Genomic DNA, 18,524 nt, shown 5'->3' with positions numbered 1-18,524 from the left:
ATTACACCCTATCTGTGGTGAGATATAGAGGGGGTTTAAGAGTTTATATAGCACTAATAACACCCTATCTGTGGTGAGATATAGAGGGGGTTTAAGGGTTTATATAGAACTAATAACACCCTATCTGTGGTGAGATATAGAGGGGGTTTAAGGTTTTATAAGCACTAATAACACCCTATCTGTGGTGAGATATAGAGGGGGCTTAAGGTTTTATAAGCACCAATAACACCCTATCTGTGGTGAGATATAGGGGGGTTTAAGGTTTTATAAGCACTAATAACACCCTATCTGTGGTGAGATATAGAGGGGGTTTATAAGCACTAATAACACCCTATCTGTGGTGAGATATAAAGGGGGTTTATAAGCACTAATAACACCCTATCTGTGGTGAGATATAGAGGGGGTTTAAGGGTTTATATAGAACTAATAACACCCTATCTGTGGTGAGATATAGAGGGGGTTTAAGGTTTTATAAGCACTAATAACACCCTATCTGTGGTGAGATATAGAGGGGGCTTAAGGTTTTATAAGCACCAATAACACCCTATCTGTGGTGAGATATAGAGGGGGGGGGTTTAAGGGTTTATAAGCACTAATAACACTTTCTATAGTGTGGTGAGATGTGCCAGGCTGGGTTATAAGGCTTCATAAACACTAAGTTATTATTGGGAGTGGTGAGATATAATAGACACAGGTTGTTATTTATGTTATGGTCTGTTTAACAATAATAAGTACTACCTGAGTTCTGTGGTGAGATTGACAGTGTATTTACAGTGTTTGGATTGCACTAATAACATCCAGAGTATCTGTGGTGAGATAAATGGGGATTTATAAGTCACTAATAACACCCTATCTGTGGTGAGATCTTCATCTGTTTGTGTTTAATATAGAACTAAGCCCCCAACAGCCCAATCTGTGGGGACAGAGGGGGTTTGAGATGTTTATGCTCACCAACTACAAACCCAAGGTATAAGTCTCTGGTGAGATATAGAGTCCCCTCTTTATCGCACTCTTTCGTTCTACTCCTATCTTTGGTGAGATATTTCTCTCACTTTAAGGGTTTATATCTCTCTCTCTGTTTCTCTCTGTCTCTCTCTCTTTCTGTCTGTGTCTGTCTGTCTGTCTGTCTGTCTGTGTCTGTCTGTCTGTGTCTGTTATAAGGCTTCATAAACTCTCACATTTTCTTTCTTGGGAGTCTGTCTCATTGGAGCTCTTTGTAATGTGACAACAGTATGAGTATTTTGCGTATAAGTTCATTCTATTCTCCTGCAGATAAGTGACAGTCAACACTGCATTCTTATGTTATTTCTGATATATATGCACCCTGTTTGAAGGTTATCCAGGCAGTGTTTGATTGACAAAGGTCCCATCCTTGATGTTATAGCCAATCAAAGCTACAGCTGAGGGGACTGGCTCTGTCAGACAGGCCATGGTGGTTCTGTCAAAGTCCCTGTCATCTCTGCTTTAGATTGACCTGTGGGAATCTAGAACAGGGTATCCTTCTGTAAAAAAACTAAAACCACTGACAATACCGTGTCTACTGTCTGAGTCTTTATGTCATCCCTAAATACATCTGCCTCACCACTCCTGTCCTCATGCCCCCAGACAGCCCAGCCTGTCAGGGGACAGAACGTTGAGATGTCCATGTCTCCCCAGGAGGGACAAACAAACCAAAAACATCTGTTGCCCTTTGATAAGTCACATCCCCCCCACCATTCCATTGCTAACCACTCCCCCAAACTGTCCTCCCTCCCATTCCCTAACCCCCCCCCTTAACTGGCCTCTGTCAGGAATTTCATTTTTCATCTTTTGTTTCTGGAATCTTTCTCTCACCCCCTTGTCAGTTTGGTCGGTGTCAATCATTTTTGGTTTTTATTGTCCCAGCTCTATGAAGTCCTCTTTACTGTAGTGCATTTCACTAATGAATGAAAATGATCTTCCATTTAATGTCAAGTCAATTCAGCAAGTACACTGAAATTCCAATTCTCTTCAATGCTTTTCAGTCAGGAAAATTTGGAATTGGAATTTGGTTTCTTTCATGAACTGGAATTGAAATGTAATTGACCACAACCCCGATTTTCCTATAAGTTCGATGGCAGGCTTGCTCTACATGTACAAGGTGACGTTTTGCAGTTCTCCATATGTTATTTTTGAGGGAGGTGGGATTGACAGCACCCTGAATTTAAGACAAACTGAAATTATCCAGACTAAGTCTGTGCAAAGAAGATAAATATCTTGAAATGCTAAAGGTCTACCAAAAACAATTTGATATTATAGCCAATCAAAGCTGAAACCCAAGCTGTTGTATTGGGGACTTTGTTGGTTTCTGTCAGCTGTTGATGACATTGAAAATGCAGGCCCCATCTGCTCTGCTTTCATCTGCTTCATCTGCTCTGTGTCGATAGCAACAGTGAATCTATTTTGTCTTTAAGTGGCACTATCTCAACAATCATTCTCACTATAGCACATTGGTAATAGTCATCAATAAACATCATAGTTAAGCAGGCTGGGCTTGGTTAAAACCCTGATGGGACCTGTGGGAATCTAGAATCAACTCTCTATAGGAGGTGCTGTAGCTAAAAACTCTCTAAAACCACTAACAATACCGTGTCTACTGTCTAGGAGTCTTTATAGTCATCCCTAAATACATCTGTCAGATCAACTCTCTGTAGGAGGTGCTCAATGATCACCACTCTCCAATAGGCCTTACAGCCTGGATCAACTCTCTAATAGGAGGATGCTGCCTGGATCTCCAATAGGAGAGTGAGGGAGCTAATCAAACCAAAAAGGAGGTGCTGTAGCTGATCAACTCTTTAGGATAACAGTCACATCTCCAATTCCATTGCTAACCACTCTCCAAACTGTAGCTAGATCAACTCTCTAATAGGAGGTGCTGTAGCTAGATCAACTCTCTAATAGGAGGTGCTGTAGCTAGATCAACTCTCTCTCCAACTCTCCAATAACTGGCTCTCTGTCAGGAATTTCATTTTTCATAGGAGGTGGAGTTTCCAATAGGAATGCTTTAGCTAGATCAACTCTCAGTTTGGTGCTGTAGCTGATCAATCAGCTTTTGGTTTATAGATCAACTCCCAGCTCTGTAGAAGATCAACTCTCTTAGGACTGTAGCTAGATCATTTCTCTAATAGGAATGAAGCTAGATCATTCTATTTAATGCTGTAGCTAGATCAACTCTCTAATAGGAGGTGCTGAGCTAGATCAACTCTCTAGTAGGATGCTTTCAGATCAAGGAAAATTTGGAATTGATCAACTTCCAATAGGAGGTGCTGTAGCTGAAATGATCAACTCTCCAATAGGAATGTGCGATGGCAGCTAGATCAACTCTCCATACAAGGTGCTGTAGCTAGAGTTCAACTCTCCAACTTTTTGTTTGAGGAGGTGGGATTGAGCAGATTTCCAATAGAATTCTAAGACAAACTGAAATTAGGAGGTGCCAGACTAAGTCAATGGCAAAGAAGATCAAAATATCTTTCAAGATCAACTCTCTAATAGGAGGTGCTGTGCTGATCAACTCTCTAAAGGAGGTGCTCAAATCCCAAAATATCATTCCATTTGAAATGCTGAATCAACTCTCAGCTAGCTAGATCAACTCTATAGTAGGAGGTGCTGTAGCTAGATCAACTCTCTATTGAGGTGCTGTAGCTAGATCAACTCTCTAGTAGGAGGTGCTGTAGCTAGATGAACTCTCCAAAGGAGGTGCTGTTGCTGATCAACTTGAAAATGCTATATAGGCCCCATGTGCTCTGCTTTCATCTGCTTCATCTGCTCTGCTCTGCTCTTTAGTAATGACTTAGATAGATCAACAGTGAATCTATTTTGTCTTTAAGTGCTGCACTATCTCAACAATCATTCTCACTATATCAGCTCTATATTGGTAATAGTCATCAATAAACAGCTAGATCAGTCTAATAGGCTGGGCTGTAGCTAGATCAACTCTAATAGGAGGTGCTGGGATCACTCTATAGTAGGTAGGTGCTGTAGCTAGATCAACTCTATAGTAGGAGGTGCTGTAGCTAGATCAACTCTCTAATAGGAGGTGCTGTAGCTAGATCAACTCTCTAATAGGAGGTGCTGTAGCTAGATCAACTCTCTAATAGGAGGTGCTGTAGCTAGATCAACTCTCTAGTAGGAGGTGCTGTAGCTAGATCAACTCTATAGTAGGAGGTGCTGTAGCTAGATCAACTCTCTAGTAGGAGGTGATATAGCTAGATCAACTCTATAGTAGGAGGTGCTGTAGCTAGATCAACTCAATAGTAGGAGGTGCTGTAGCTAGATCAACTCTCCAGTAGGAGGTGCTGTAGCTAAATCAACTCTCCAGTAGGAGGTGCTGTAGCTAGATCAACTCTCCAGTAGGAGGTGCTGTAGCTAGATCAACTCTCCAGTAGGAGGTGCTGTAGCTAGATCAACTCTCCAGTAGGAGGTGATCAACTCTCCAGTGTGCTGTAGCTAAATCAACTCTCCAGTAGGAGGTGCTGTAGCTAGATCAACTCTCCAGTAGGAGGTGCTGTAGCTAGATCAACTCTCCAGTAGGAGGTGATGTAGCTAGATCAACTCTCCAGTAGGAGGTGCTGTAGACAGATCAACTCTCCAGTAGGAGGTGCTGTAGACAGATCAACTCTCCAGTAGGAGGTGCTGTAGACAGATCAACTCTCCAGTAGGAGGTGATGTAGCTAGATCAACTCTCCAGTAGGTGGTGCTGTAGACAGATCAACTCTCCAGTAGGTGGTGCTGTAGACAGATCAACTCTCCAGTAGGAGGTGCTGTAGACAGAACAACTCTTAAGTCGGAGGTGCTGTAGACAGATCAACTCTCCATTAGGATGTGCTGCCCAGACTATTGTATTTTTTCTGATAGTAGAAATAAGTTGAAGATCTGACATTGTTTTAAAGATACAAATTCAACCAGTGGAGCCTGCTGAGGGAAGGATGGCTCATACTAATGGCTGGAACGGAGAAAATGGAATGGCATCAAACACATGGAAACCACTCATTCCGGCCCAGCCATTGCCACAAGCCCGTTCTCCCCAATTAAGTTGCCACCAACCTCCTGTGAATTAAACATATTTTATGCTGAAATTTGTTTCCATGATGATATAATCCTGTGGTTGAAATTTCACCCTGAAAACAACTCTCATAACAACTCTCAAAACAACAGTTTACATTGATTCAAGTCCAATGCATTTTACATGTGGATTCCACGTCACAATACGTTGATAAATTACGTTGAAACAATGTTGAGTTAACCCGTTTGTGCCCTATGGGTCTTGGCTCCACTCTAGTTCTCATGGTTCAGTCCCCGGCTGGGTTGATAATTACAGTCATCTGTCATCCCTCAAACCAAAGTTCACCTTCAGTTATTAATGGCTCTCATTTATACCACATTAATAATTACAGAGAAATTTGATTACCTGCAATTTCTGAACTATGCACTAACTTGTCGGTTTATTGTTGTTTGTGTTGGGGGCACATTGCCAGATTGTGTTGGGAGTGTGTTGCCAGAGTCTGGGCTGGCGTTGGTATATTTATGCATTTTCTGTCTGGAGCTGAAGTGATTTATTGAAGAGTTGAGGAAAGGAGATAATGGATACAGTATGAGACTAATAGATAATTATGACATATCCAGGCAATATTGCTCACACGCACACACACACACACACTGGTATATTAGGCCCTTTTCCTATCTAAAATTATAACGAGCACCAATTGGTAGCTGTTAAATTTTAATATCTGTCTACATACCAAGATAGTTATGAGTGTTGAATATGAGTATAAAAGCTGACTGGAAATTTCAGCATGTAACACCCCCCCTTTCTCTCCCCCCTCTTTATCTGCTTCCCCCCCTCTTTATCTCCCCCTCTATCTGCTTCTCCCCCCCTCTTTCTCTCCCCCTCTATCTGCTTCTCCCTCTCTTTTTCTCCCCCTCTATCTGCTTATCCCCCTCTTTCTCTCCCCATCTATCTGCTTCTCTCCCCCTCTTTCTCTCCCCCCTCTATCTGCTTCTCCCCCTCTTTCTCTCCCCCTCTACCTGCTTCTTCCCTCTCTTTCTCTCCCCCTCCATCTGCTCCTCCCCCTCTCTTTCTCTCCCCCTCTATCTGCTTATCCCCCCTCTTTCTCTCCCCATCTATCTGCTTCTCTCCCCCTCTTTCTCTCCCCCCTCTATCTGCTTCTCCCCCCCTTTCTCTCCCCCTCTATCTGCTTCTCCCCTCTCTTTCTCTCCCCCCTCCATCTGCTCCTCCCCCCTCTTTCTCTCCCCCTCTATCTGCTTCTCCCCCTCTCTTTCTCTCCCCACTCTATCTGCTTCTCCCCCCTCTATCTGCCCCCCTCTTTCTCTTCCCCCTATTTATCTGCTTCTCCCCCCCTTTTCTCCCCCTCTTTATCTGCTTCTCCCCCTCCTCTTTCTCTCCCCCTCTATCTCATTCTCTATCTGCTTCTCCCCTCTCTTTCTCTCCCCCTCTATCTGCTTCTCCCCTCTTTCTCTCCCCTCTATCTGCTTCTACTCCCCTCTTTCTCTCCCCCTCTATCTGCTTCTACTCCTCTCTTTCTCTCCCCCCTATCTGCTTCTCCCCCTCTTCTCTCCCTCTATCTGCTTCTCCCCCCTCTTTCTCTCCCCCTCTTCTCTTCTCCCCCCTCTATCTGCTTTCTCTCCCCCTCTTTATCTGCTTCTCCCTCCTCTTTCTCTCCCCCCTATCTGCTTTACTCTCTCTTTCTCTCCCCCTCTATCTGCTTCTCCCCCTCTTTCTCTCCCCCTCTATCTGCTTCTCCCCCTCTTTCTCTCCCCCTCTATCTGCTTCTCCCCCTCTATCTGCCCCCTCTTTCTCTCCCCCTCTTTATCTGCTTCTCCCCCCTCTTTCTCTCCCCCTCTTTATCTGCTTCTACCCCCCTCTTTCTCTCCCCCTCTATCTGCTTCTCCCCTCTCTTTCTCTCCCCCTCTATCTGCTTCTCCCCCTCTTTCTCTCCCCCTATTTATCTGCTTCTCCCCCTCTTTCTCCCCCTCTTTATCTGCTTCTCCCCTCCTCTTTCTCTCCCCTCTATCTCATTCTCCCCCTCTATCTGCTTCTCCCCTCTCTTTCTCTCCCCCTCTATCTGCTTCTACTCCTCTCTTTCTCTCCCCTCTATCTGCTTCTCCCCCTCTTTCTCTCCCCCTCTATCTGCTTCTACTCCCTCTTTCTCTCCCCCTCTATCTGCTTCTCCCCCTCTTTCTCTCCCCCTCTGTCTGCTTCTACTCCCTCTTTCTCTCCCCCTCTATCTGCTTCTACTCCTCTCTTTCTCTCCCCCTCTATCTGCTTCTCCCCCTCTTTTCTCTCCCCCTCTATCTGCTTCTCCCCCTCTCTTTCTCTCCCCCTCTATCTGCTTCTCCCCCTCTATCTGCCCCCTCTTTCTCTCCCCCTCTTTATCTGCTTCTCCCCCTCTTTCTCTCCCCCTCTTTATCTGCTTCTCCCCCTCTCTTTCTCTCTCCCCTTCTCTTTCTCTCCCCCTCTCTCTGCTTCTCCCCCTCTCTCTCTCTCCCCCTCTCTCTGCTTCTCCCCCTCTCTTTCTCTCTCACCCTCTCTCTGCTTCTCCCCCTCTCTTTCTCTCTCCCCCTCTCTCTGCTTCTCTCCCTCTCTTTCTCTCCCCCTCTATCTGCTTCTCCCCCTCTCTTTCTCTCTCCCCCTCTCTTTCTCCCCCCTCTTTCTCTCTCCTCTTTATCTGCTTCTCCCCCTCTCTTTCTCTCTCACCCTCTATCTGCTTCTCTCCATCTCTTTCTCTCCCCCTGTCTCTGCTTCTCCCCCCTCTTTCTCTCCCCCTCTATCTGCTTCTCCCCCTCTTTTTTCTCTCCCTGTCTCTGCTTCTCCCCCTCTCTTCTCTCTCCCCCTCTATCTGCTTCCCCCCCTCTTTCGTTCCCCCTCTCTTTCTCTCCCCCTATCTGCTTCTCCCCTCTCTCTCTCTCTCACCCTCTCTTTCTCTCCCCCTGTCTCTGCTTCTCCCCCTCTCCTTCTCTCTCCCCTTCTATCTGCTTCTCCCCCACTCTTTCTCTCTCCCCTCTATCTGCTTCTCCCCCTCTTCCCCCCCCTATCTGCTTCTCTCCCGCTCTTTCTCTCTCCCCTCTATCTGCTTCTCCCCCTCTCTTTCTCTCTCACCCTCTATCTGCTTCCCTCCCTCTCTTTCTCTCCCCTGTCTCTGCTTCTCCCCCTCTCCTTCTCTCTCCCCTTCTATCTGCTTCTCCCCCACTCTTTCTCTCCCCCCTCTATCTGCTTCTCCCCCACTCTTTCTCTCCCCCTCTATCTGCTTCTCCCCCTCTCTTTCGCTCCCCCTCTCTATCTGCTTCTCCCCCTCTCTTTCTCTCCCCCCTATCTGCTTCTCCTCCCTCTTTCTTCTCACCCTCTCTTTCTCTCCCCCTCTATCTGCTTCTCCCCCTCTTTCTCTCCCCATCTCTATCTGCTTCTCCCCCACTCTTTCTCTCTCCCCCTCTATCTGCTTCTCCCCCTCTTTCCCCCCCTCTATCTGCTTCTCCCCCTCTTTCTCTCCCCCTTTCTCTCCCTATCTGCTTCTCCCCCTCTTTCTCTCCCCCTCTATCTGCTTCTCCCCCTCTTTCTCTCCCCCCTCTATCTGCTTCTCCCCCTCTCTTTCTCTCCCCACTCTATCTGCTTCTCCCCCTCTATCTGCCCCCTCTTTCTCTTCACCCTCTTTATCTGCTTCTCCCCCTCTTTCTCCCCCTCTTTATCTGCTTCTCCCCCTCTTCTCTCCCCCTCTATCTGCTTCTCCCCCTCTTTTCTCCCCCTCTATCTGCTTCTCCCCCTCTTTCTCTCCCCCTCTATCTGCTTCTCCCCCTCTTTCTCTCCCCCTCTATCTGCTTCTCCCCCTCTTTCCCCCTCTATCTGCTTCTCTCCCTCTCTTTCTCTCCCCTCTCTATCTGCTTCTCCCCCTCTCTTTCTCTCCCCCTCTCTATCTGCTTCTCTCTCTTTCTCTCCCCACTCTATCTGCTTCTCCCCTCTATCTGCCCCCCCTCTTTCTCTTCACCCTCTTTATCTGCTTCTCCCCCCTCTTTTTCCCCCTCTTTATCTGCTTCTCCCCCCCTCTTTCTCTCCCCCTCTATCTGCTTCTCCCCCTCTTTCTCTCCCCCTCTATCTGCTTCTCCCCTCTCTTTCTCTCCCCTCTATCTGCTTCTCCTCCCTCTTTCTCTCCCCTCTATCTGCTTCTACCCCCTCTTTCTCTCCCCCTCTGTCTGCTTCTACTCCCCTCTTTCTCTCCCCCCTCTATCTGCTTCTACTCTCTTTCTCTCCCCCTCTATCTGCTTCTCCCCCTCTTTTTCTCCCCCTTCTATCTGCTTCTCCCCCTCTCTTTCTCTCCCCCTCTATCTGCTTCTCCCCCCTATCTGCCCCCTCTTTCTCTCCCCCTCTTTATCTGCTTCTCCCCCTCTTTCTCTCCCCCTCTTTATCTGCTTCTCCCCCTCTCTTTCTCTCTCCCCTTCTCTTTCTCTCCCCCTCTCTGTTTCTCCCCCTCTCTCTCTCTCTCCCCCTCTCTCTGCTTCTCCCCCTCTCTTTCTCTCTCCCCTCTCTCTGCTTCTCCCCCTCTCTTTTCTCTCTCCCCCCTCTCTGCTTCTCTCCCTCTCTTTCTCTCTCCCCCTCTATCTGCTTCCCCCCTCTCTTTCTCTCTCCCCCTCTCTTTCTCCCCCTCTTTCTCTCTCCTCTTTATCTGCTTCTCCCCCTCTCTTTCTCTTTCACCCTCTATCTGCATCTCTCCCTCTCTTTCTCTCTCTGCTTCTCCCCCTCTCCTTCTCTCTCCCCTTCTATCTGCTTCTCCCCCACTCTTTCTCTCCCCCTTCTATCTGCTTCTCCCCCTCTCTTTCTCTCTCCCCCTCTCTTTCTCCCCCCTCTTTCTCTCTCCTCTTTATCTGCTTCTCCCCCTCTCTTTCTCTCTCACCCTCTATCTGCTTCTCTCCCTCTCTTTCTCTCTCCCCTGTCTCTGCTTCTCCCCCTCTCCTTCTCTCCCCCTTCTATCTGCTTCTCCCCCACTCTTTTCTCCCCCTCTATCTGCTTCTCCCCCTCTTTCTCTCCCCCTCTATCTGCTTCTCCCCCTATCTGCTTCTCCCCCTCTATTTTTCTCTCCCCTGTCTCTGCTTCTCCCCCTCTCCTTCTCTCTCCCCCTCTATCTGCTTCCCTCCTCTCTTTCTTTCCCCCCTATCTGCTTCTCCCCCTCTCTTTCTCTCTCACCCTCTCTTTCTCTCCCCCTGTCTCTGCTTCTCCCCTCTCCTTCTCTCTCCCCTTCTATCTGCTTCTCCCCCACTCTTTCTCTCTCCCCCCTCTATCTGCTTCTCCCCCTCTTCCCCCCCTCTATCTGCTTCTCTCCCTCTCTTTCTCTCTCCCCTCTATCTGCTTCTCCCCTCTCTTTCTCTCTCACCCTCTATCTGCTTCTCTCCCTCTCTTTCTCTCTCCCCTGTCTCTGCTTCTCCCCCTCTCCTTCTCTCTCCCCTTCTATCTGCTTCTCCCCCACTCTTTCTCTCCCCCTTCTATCTGCTTCTCCCCCACTCTTTCTCTCCCCCCTCTATCTGCTTCTCCCCCTCTCTTTCGTTCCCCCTCTCTATCTGCTTCTCCCCCTCTCTTTCTCTCCCCCTATCTGCTTCTCACCCTCTCTTTCTCTCTCACCCTCTCTTTCTCTCCCCTCTATCTGCTTCTCCCCCTCTCTTTCTCTCCCCCTCTCTATCTGCTTCTCCCCCACTCTTTCTCTCTCCCCCCTCTATCTGCTTCTCCCCCTCTTTCCCCCCCTCTATCTGCTTCTCCCCCTCTCTTTCTCTCCCCCTCTCTTTCTCTCCCCTATCTGCTTCTCCCCCTCTTTCTCTCCCCTATCTGCTTCTCCCCCTCTTTCCCCCCTCTATCTGCTTCTCCCCCTCTCTTTCTCTCCCCTCTCTTTCTCTCCCCTATCTGCTTCTTTCTCTCCCCCTATCTGCTTCTCACCCTCTCTTTCTCTCTCCCTCTCTTCTCTCCCCCTCTCTATCTGCTTCTCCCCCTCTCTTTCTCTCCCCCTCTCTATCTGCTTCTCCCCCTCTCTTTCTCTCCCCCTCTATCTGCTTCTCCCCCTCTCTCTCCTTCTCCCCCTCTCTTTCTCTCCCCCTCTCTTTCTCTCTCCCTCTCTATTTGCTTCTCCCCTCTCTCTGCTTCTCCCCCTCTCTTTCTCTCCCCCTCTCTTTCTCTCTCCCTCTCTATCTGCTTCTCCCCTCTCTTTCTCACCCCCTTCTCTTTCTCTCCCCCTCTCTATATGCTTATCTCCCTCTCTCTCTTCCCCTCTCTCTGCTTCTCCCCCTCTCTTTCTCTCTCACCCTCTCTTTCTCTCCCCTCTATCTGCTTCTCCCCCTCTCTTTCTCTCTCACCCTCTCTTTCTCTCCCCCTCTATCTGCGTCTCCCCCTCTCTTTCTCTCCCCCTCTCTATCTGCTTCTCCCCCTCTCTATCTGCTTCTCCCCCACTCTTTCTCTCCCCCCCTCTATCTGCTTCTCCCCCTCTCTTTCTCTCCCCCCCTCTATCTGCTTCTCTCCCTCTCTTTCTCTCTCCCCTTTATCTGCTTCTCCCCTCTCTTTCTCTCTCCCCCTCTCTCTGCTTCTCCCCCTCTCTTTCTCTCTCCCCTGTCTCTGCTTCTCCCCCTCTCCTTCTCTCTCCCCCTCTATCTGCTTCTCCTCCTCTCTTTCTCTCCCCCTCTATCTGCTTCTCTCCCTCTCTTTCTCTCCCCTCTCTCTGCTTCTCCCCCTCTCTTTCTCTCTCCCTCTATATCTGCTTCTCCCCTCTCTTTCTATCTGCTTCTCCCCCTCTCTTTCTCTCTCCCCCTCTCTCTCCTTCTCTCTCCTCTCTCTGCTTCTCCCCATCTTTCTCTCTACCCTCACTCTGCTTCTCCCCCTATATTTCTCTCTCATCCTCGCTGCTTCTCTCCATCTTTCGCTCTCCCCCTATCTCCCTTCTTCTCTCTATCTTTCTCTATCCCTCTTCTTCTCTCCAGAGTAAGGCCAAGGAGCTCCCCCTATCTGCAGTGCGTTTCATGGAGGAGCTAGGTGAATGTACATTTGGTAAGATCTACAAGGGCCACCTGTACATGCCTGGTATGGAGCATGCCCAGCTTGTGGCCATCAAGACGCTGAAGGACTACTCCAGCCCTGGCCAGTGGGGGGACTTCCAACAGGCATGTTATTATTCATGTTACTGTGTTCTGGTAGTCATTTATGCTATCTATAATTGTTTCTTTTGATGCTCTCTAATCTTAGCTACTGTTATTGTGTTATGAAATTCATTGATGCTGTCTTTAATTGGTGCTTCCGATGCTATATGATGCTCTCTAATGATCTTCGATGCTATCTGATGTCCTCTGATGCTTTCTTATGCTCTCTGATGCTATCTGATGCTCTCCGATGGTCTCTGATGCTCTTTGGTGCTTTCTGATGGTCTCTGATGCTATCTGATGTTCTCTGATGCTTTCTTATGCTCTCTGATGCTATCTGATGTTCTCTGATTCTCTCTGATGCTTTCTGATGCTCTCTGATGCTATCTGATGGTCTCTGAAGCTCTCTGATGCTTTCTGATGCTCTCTGATGCTATCTGATGGTCTCTGAAGCTCTCTGATGCTTTCTGATGCTCTCTGATGCTATCTGATGGTCTCTGATGCTCTCTGATGCTACCTGATGCTCTCTGATGCTACCTGATGCTCTCTGATGTTTTCTGATGCTTGACATGAAATTTCCCCTCAGATATTTTAAAAATACCTATCTACTTATCTATCTATATCTAGGAGGCATCAGTCATGGCTGAGCTGCACCATCACAATGTGGTGTGTATTTTGGGGGTAGTGACCCAAGAACAGCCTGTCTGCATGCTGTTTGAGTTCCTGAACCAGGGGGACCTCCATGAGTTCCTCATCATGCGTTCTCCTCACTCTGACGTGGGCTGTAGTAGTGATGAGGACGGGACCATCAAGTCCGTCCTGGACCACGGAGACTTCCTGCACCTGGCCATCCAGGTAGCTACCATAACTACTGTATGGGTTGAGATAGAAATAGAACATTAATGGACATTAAAGTATCTATTGTACTTTACTCTATTCCAGGTGGCTGCTGGTATGGAATACCTGGCCAGTCACTCCTTCGTCCATAAGGACCTGGCAGCCCGTAACATCCTAGTGGGGGAACGGCTCCACGTCAAGATATCTGACCTGGGTCTGTCCCGAGAGATCTATGCATCCGACTACTACAGGTACTGTACTGTACAGACCTGACCCTAACCCTAGACCTGACCCTAACCCTAGACCTGACCCTAACCCTAGACCTGACCCTAGACCTGACCCTAACCCTAGACCTAACCCTAACCCTAGACCTGACCCTAGACCTGACCTAACCCTAGAGACCCTGACCCTAACCCTAGACCTGACCCTAGACCTGACCCTAACCCTAGACCTGACCCTAACCCTAGACCTGACCCTAGACCTGACCCTAACCCTAGACCTGACCCTAACCCTAGACCTGACCCTAGACATGACCCTAACCCTAGACCTGACCCTAACCCTAGACCTGACTCTAGACCTGACCCTAACCCTAGACCTGACCCTAACCCTTGTTAGTGCATATTTCCATATTTAGTTGACTTGTTAGTTTGTCATTGCTGTAATGTTTAGTGTGATTTGATGTTCCTGATGATTTGTATTAATCTTGCTGATTTTAGTATATAAAGTACATTTGGGTGTTTTGAAAAATATGATTCCAGGGTTCAGCCCAAGGCTTTACTCCCGATCCGATGGATGCCTCCTGAGTCCATGGCCTATGGGAAGTTCACGTCGGAGTCAGATATCTGGGCGTTTGGCGTGGTGCTGTGGGAGATCTTCAGCTACGGCCTGCAGCCCTACTACGGCTTCAGCAACCAGGAGGTCATGGAGATGGTGAGAAAACGCCAGCTGCTGCCCTGCCCAGAGGATTGCCCCCCCAGGGTCTTCAGCCTGATGACAGAGTGCTGGCAGGAGGGCCCAGCGAGGCGTCCACGGTTTAAGGATATCCACTGTCGTCTCCGGGCCTGGGAGGGGCTGTCATCCCATGCCAGTTCTAGTACCCCATCAGGAGGCGGGGGCAACGCCACCACCCAGACCACCTCGTTGAGTGCTAGTCCTGTCAGTAACCTCAGCAACCCACGTTACACCGCTGCAGGCTACCTCTACCCAGCCCAGGGGATACCCGTGCCAGGTCATCCGGGCCACCCAATGGCAGGCTGGACCCCAATGACCCATGGAGCACCCATGGCCCAGAACCAGCACCAACACCAATGCTTCATCCCTGTCAATGGCTACCCCATCCCCCCAGGCTATGCAGCCTTTCCTGCAGCCCACTTCCAGGCCCAGGGCCCCCCCAGGGGGGTGCAACACCTCCCCCCGCCCAAGAGCAGATCTCCCAGCAGTGCTAGCGGCTCCACCAGCACTGGTCATGTGGCCAGCTTGCCGTCCACGGGGTCTAATCACGATGCGAACACACCACTGCTCTCACACTGCGTGGCGATATCCGCCCTGCCAGGGGGCGGGACCATGCAGGTGTACGGACACATGTCCCAGAAGGCTTTGCAACAGATGGACCCCTCGCAGACGTCCGCGCTGCTGGCCGACGCCAACAGACTCATGTACAGCGATTCAATCATCACCGCTGATGTGTAAATACACGGCAGACCTGGGCTTTATATTATCTCATCTGCTTGATTTCATGCTTTGTTTCCTTTTACCTGTTTTGCTTGTTTTTGTAATAAAATTATTATAATTATTGTTTCAACTTTTTACTCTACTTGTAAATACATGTACGTAAATCCCGAATGAATGAAATGCAAAGATTTATATTCAATTAACTTGTTTTAATAAGAGAGCTAGAAGTCGTGGCCTGCCTCCAATTCTGAAACTCAAACTGCCTGAATAGACTCATAATGATTCTATTCTACCTGCCTGGATAGACTCTTAATGAATCTACTCTATCTGCCTGGATAGACTCTTAATGATTCTATTCTACCTGCCTGGATAGACTCTTAATGAATCTACTCTATCTGCCTGGATAGACTCTTAATGAATCTACTCTATCTGCCTGGATAGACTCTTAATGATTCTATTCTACCTGCCTGGATAGACTCTTAATGAATCTACTCTATCTGCCTGGATAGACTCTTAATGAATCTACTCTACCTGTCTGGATAGACTCTTAATGAATCTACTCTATCTGCCTGGATAGACTCTTAATGAATCTACTCTACCTGCCTGGACAGACTCTTAATGAATCTACTCTACCTGCCTGGACAGACTCTTAATGAATCTACTCTACCTGCCTGGACAGACTCTTAATGAATCTACTCTACCTGTCTGGACAGACTCTTAATGAATCTACTCTACCTGCCTGGATAGACTCTTAATGAATCTACTCTACCTGCCTGGACAGACTCTTAGTAAACTCTGAATCAGACACTTCTTGATTTTCTGGAGCACTTTAGGGCTGTTCTGCAGTAGGGTGTGGTGTTGTTGGACTGGAGGGGCCATGTTCTGCACAGCGCTATGCAATAACATAGCACTCATACCCTCTGCATCACTCTCCACAGTTATGTGCCTCCACAGTCTCCACAGTTATGTGCCTCCACAGTCTCCACAGTTATGTGCCTCCACGGTCTCCACAGTTATGTGTGTCCACTAGACTCTCTTCTCAATACAGGGTTCTATCAATTCATATTTCACTGATGTAGAGGTACTAGGACTGAATCAGACGATTGTTTAACCAGCCATACTTCTCTCTCCAATCTGTGAGCATGTCTCTCCTCCCCTCCATCACCCTCTTATAATAGATGAGTTATGCAATATGGCTCTTTCATTGGCTCTGCAGTCGTTGATCTATCCATTTATTGTTGTTTTTATGATATGAAGAAATAGTACTGATACATGTATGTTCATCATAACTTCTTTCTCAAAGCAATCAATATAACAATGTCTGACAGTAGGGTGAAGGAATGATCAAATATAGGTAGAAATCTGATATCCAACCACATTTTACCAGATAGCTCACAAAATCAGCTATAATACAATATATTTCACCTCACTTTAAAGTGTTTGTTGCTATGCAACTACTTAGTACAAATACTCATTGTTTGCCTGTACAGAAAGAGAACAAGCACTTGCCTTCCATACTTACTCTGGTATAATACACATCTCTTCCATACTTACTCTGGTATAATACACATCTCTTCCATACTTACTCTGGTATAATGCACATCTCTTCCATACTTACTCTGGTATAATACACATCTCTTCCATACTTACTCTGGTATAATACACATCTCTTCCATACTTACTCTGGTATAATACACATCTCTGTCATGTTAAGCACATCGCTATATTTTATCAGGGTAGAAAGTCAGTGAAGTATGATGGCTGTGGTAATTTGGGTACTACTATCCTGGACATTTCTAGGATCTGTCAGTTAGTGTCCAGAGTTACTGTCCCTTTAGGTTAAGTTCTTTTAGATTTGTATATTCCACATATCTTTCTTTCTCTAAAGCAGTTCTACCTACCTAGGTATCTGGAGTTTTATACAGGTATCCTCTGATGTTATATGAATTTAAGTGTGTGTATATATCAGTTCAAAACCACTTAAACACAAGACTGTGAACCTTGGGACTGGCTATTTTGTCTTGGGCAAATTATCATTCTTGTGCTGTTTTTATTTTGTTAGAAAGTTTTATGTTAGATCAGTTTCTTTTTCTTGGACAGTCTTTTTCAAACAGCATTTTTAGATTACAGTGTATTCATCAGAAAGGTTTACATACATAATATTTGATTTACCAAGAGGCCTTGTCTTTGTATTTTCTGAAGATTTTTGCACAAATGTTTTGTATGGCAAAATCATTATTAAATAATTACATTGTTTGGTCATATTGGGTTGTATCATTATTTCTGAGAAACCCATATATTAGTATCTAAGAATTGTGACATTTGTAGGGCCTGGATTGTATTTTGTGGGGTTGATAGATATTGGCTGATTCGACAATGTTGTGTTGACTATAAAGGTCCACAAGGGGGCACTTAATCTGTATCTCCAGCATTGGCAGCCATAATTCCCAAACTATATCTGCCTCAAAATCAGCTTTGACCACACAATGGTGCAATTCAGCTATTAGTCAAAATATCATTTGTCCAGTACTGCTTTGTAAGTCTCAGCTCAAGACACTTGAAAGGCATTTGAGAAACAAGTTAAGTTTGATCATATCATATTTAAAATGCAATCTTCATATCATTCAACAAACTTTGATGTTGAGTTAAAAACAGTAAGAAACCGTATGAGGAAACCCTGTATTACACCTGCACCTTGTGGACCTGACAGGAGCTTTACAGGGTTTCCTCATACACTTTCTTTTTGTCTTTAACTCAACATCACAGTTTGATGAATGATATAAAGACCAAAACCCTCAGTATTATCTAAACAAATGAACATTTGAACCTTTGTAGAAGCTGGAAGATGTTTTTCATGTCTCATAGACTGGACGTTACATAGTAAATGTAAATCCGGGACACTCAAATTACAGTTGTTGTTTTTATTGCTTTGGTACTGTTTTCACAAGTATGTGGAATAATCTCAGAACTCCTAATACTAAACTCAAAACAGTTCACCAAGAAGGCTGTGTTTTTAAAAACTTTAAGCACATTTTCAATTGACTAAGTACGACACACAAAATCCCACTTTTTCACCGAACCGAATCCGTGTTTCATCTAAAAGTACTTTACCTTTTATATAAAGTAAGACTTTTCATATGATTCTCTTCTCATTTGTTTAAATATATTTGACCATCATTTAACCCAACTGCGCTTAATGGTTAATCACTTAACGTTTGGTAAACCTATAGCTCTTAAACTGGTTTGTCTACCCTATATGGATTTTGAGAACTACAGAAATAAAATGTGTATTTGTATAGTATAAACATGTAGATGACATGTATGATACATTACAACCATACATAATACATAATTACTACTGGTTATTGCTAATTGATTCACATAGTGGTAACGACAATTGGTCACCATATAAAAGGGTGTGTGTGAACACATGCAATTTATTTTAACATGGTGCAGATAGACAGCAAGGGAGAGGAAGAAATCAAAGAGTTCGAGGACAAGGGGCCCTTCAGAGAGGTGGACATGGGCCCCATCAAAGAGGTGGACATCAGAGATGGAGGCACACGGCAGGGAACTGTGTCTAATGAAATCCAGGCCATCGTCGTTGACCATGTGGTAAACAGAGGCCTTACCATGGCAGAGGTTGCCAGATTAGTTCCTCCCAACTGTCAATTCGATCATGAGAACATTTCACCCCCAAACAAAGTAAATCTCCAGGATATGCACTATGCTTTACCATTACATTTAAAGTCAATTACATATTGTAATGCATGTCAATTCACAACACATGTTATTGTTGTTACAGTATGATCTATTGACATTATACTCTGTTCTTATCATGACTCAGGATAAGACCCAAATGCAGACAGTTCGAATAAGAC

General features: G+C 46.4%; 1 protein-coding gene across 1 annotated transcript in view; it reads left to right on the top strand.

The window, feature by feature from the left end:
- Positions 1-16,903, top strand: part of ror1 (receptor tyrosine kinase-like orphan receptor 1) — a 324,788-nt gene extending 307,885 nt beyond the window's left edge. Inside the window, exons 9-11 of the mRNA XM_064932991.1 lie at positions 12,763-12,990; positions 13,078-13,223; positions 13,731-16,903. Coding sequence (XP_064789063.1) covers positions 12,763-12,990; positions 13,078-13,223; positions 13,731-14,661 — 1,305 coding nt within the window. The 3' untranslated portion in view covers positions 14,662-16,903. The remainder of the gene's footprint in view (positions 1-12,762; positions 12,991-13,077; positions 13,224-13,730) is intronic.
- Positions 16,904-18,524: the final 1,621 nt, after the last annotated feature.

Source organism: Oncorhynchus masou, chromosome 24 (genome assembly GCF_036934945.1).
Source record: "Oncorhynchus masou masou isolate Uvic2021 chromosome 24, UVic_Omas_1.1, whole genome shotgun sequence".
Taxonomy (NCBI): domain Eukaryota; kingdom Metazoa; phylum Chordata; class Actinopteri; order Salmoniformes; family Salmonidae; genus Oncorhynchus; species Oncorhynchus masou.
Note: the sequence above shows the minus strand (reverse complement) of the source record. Positions and strands in the feature narration are given on the sequence as shown.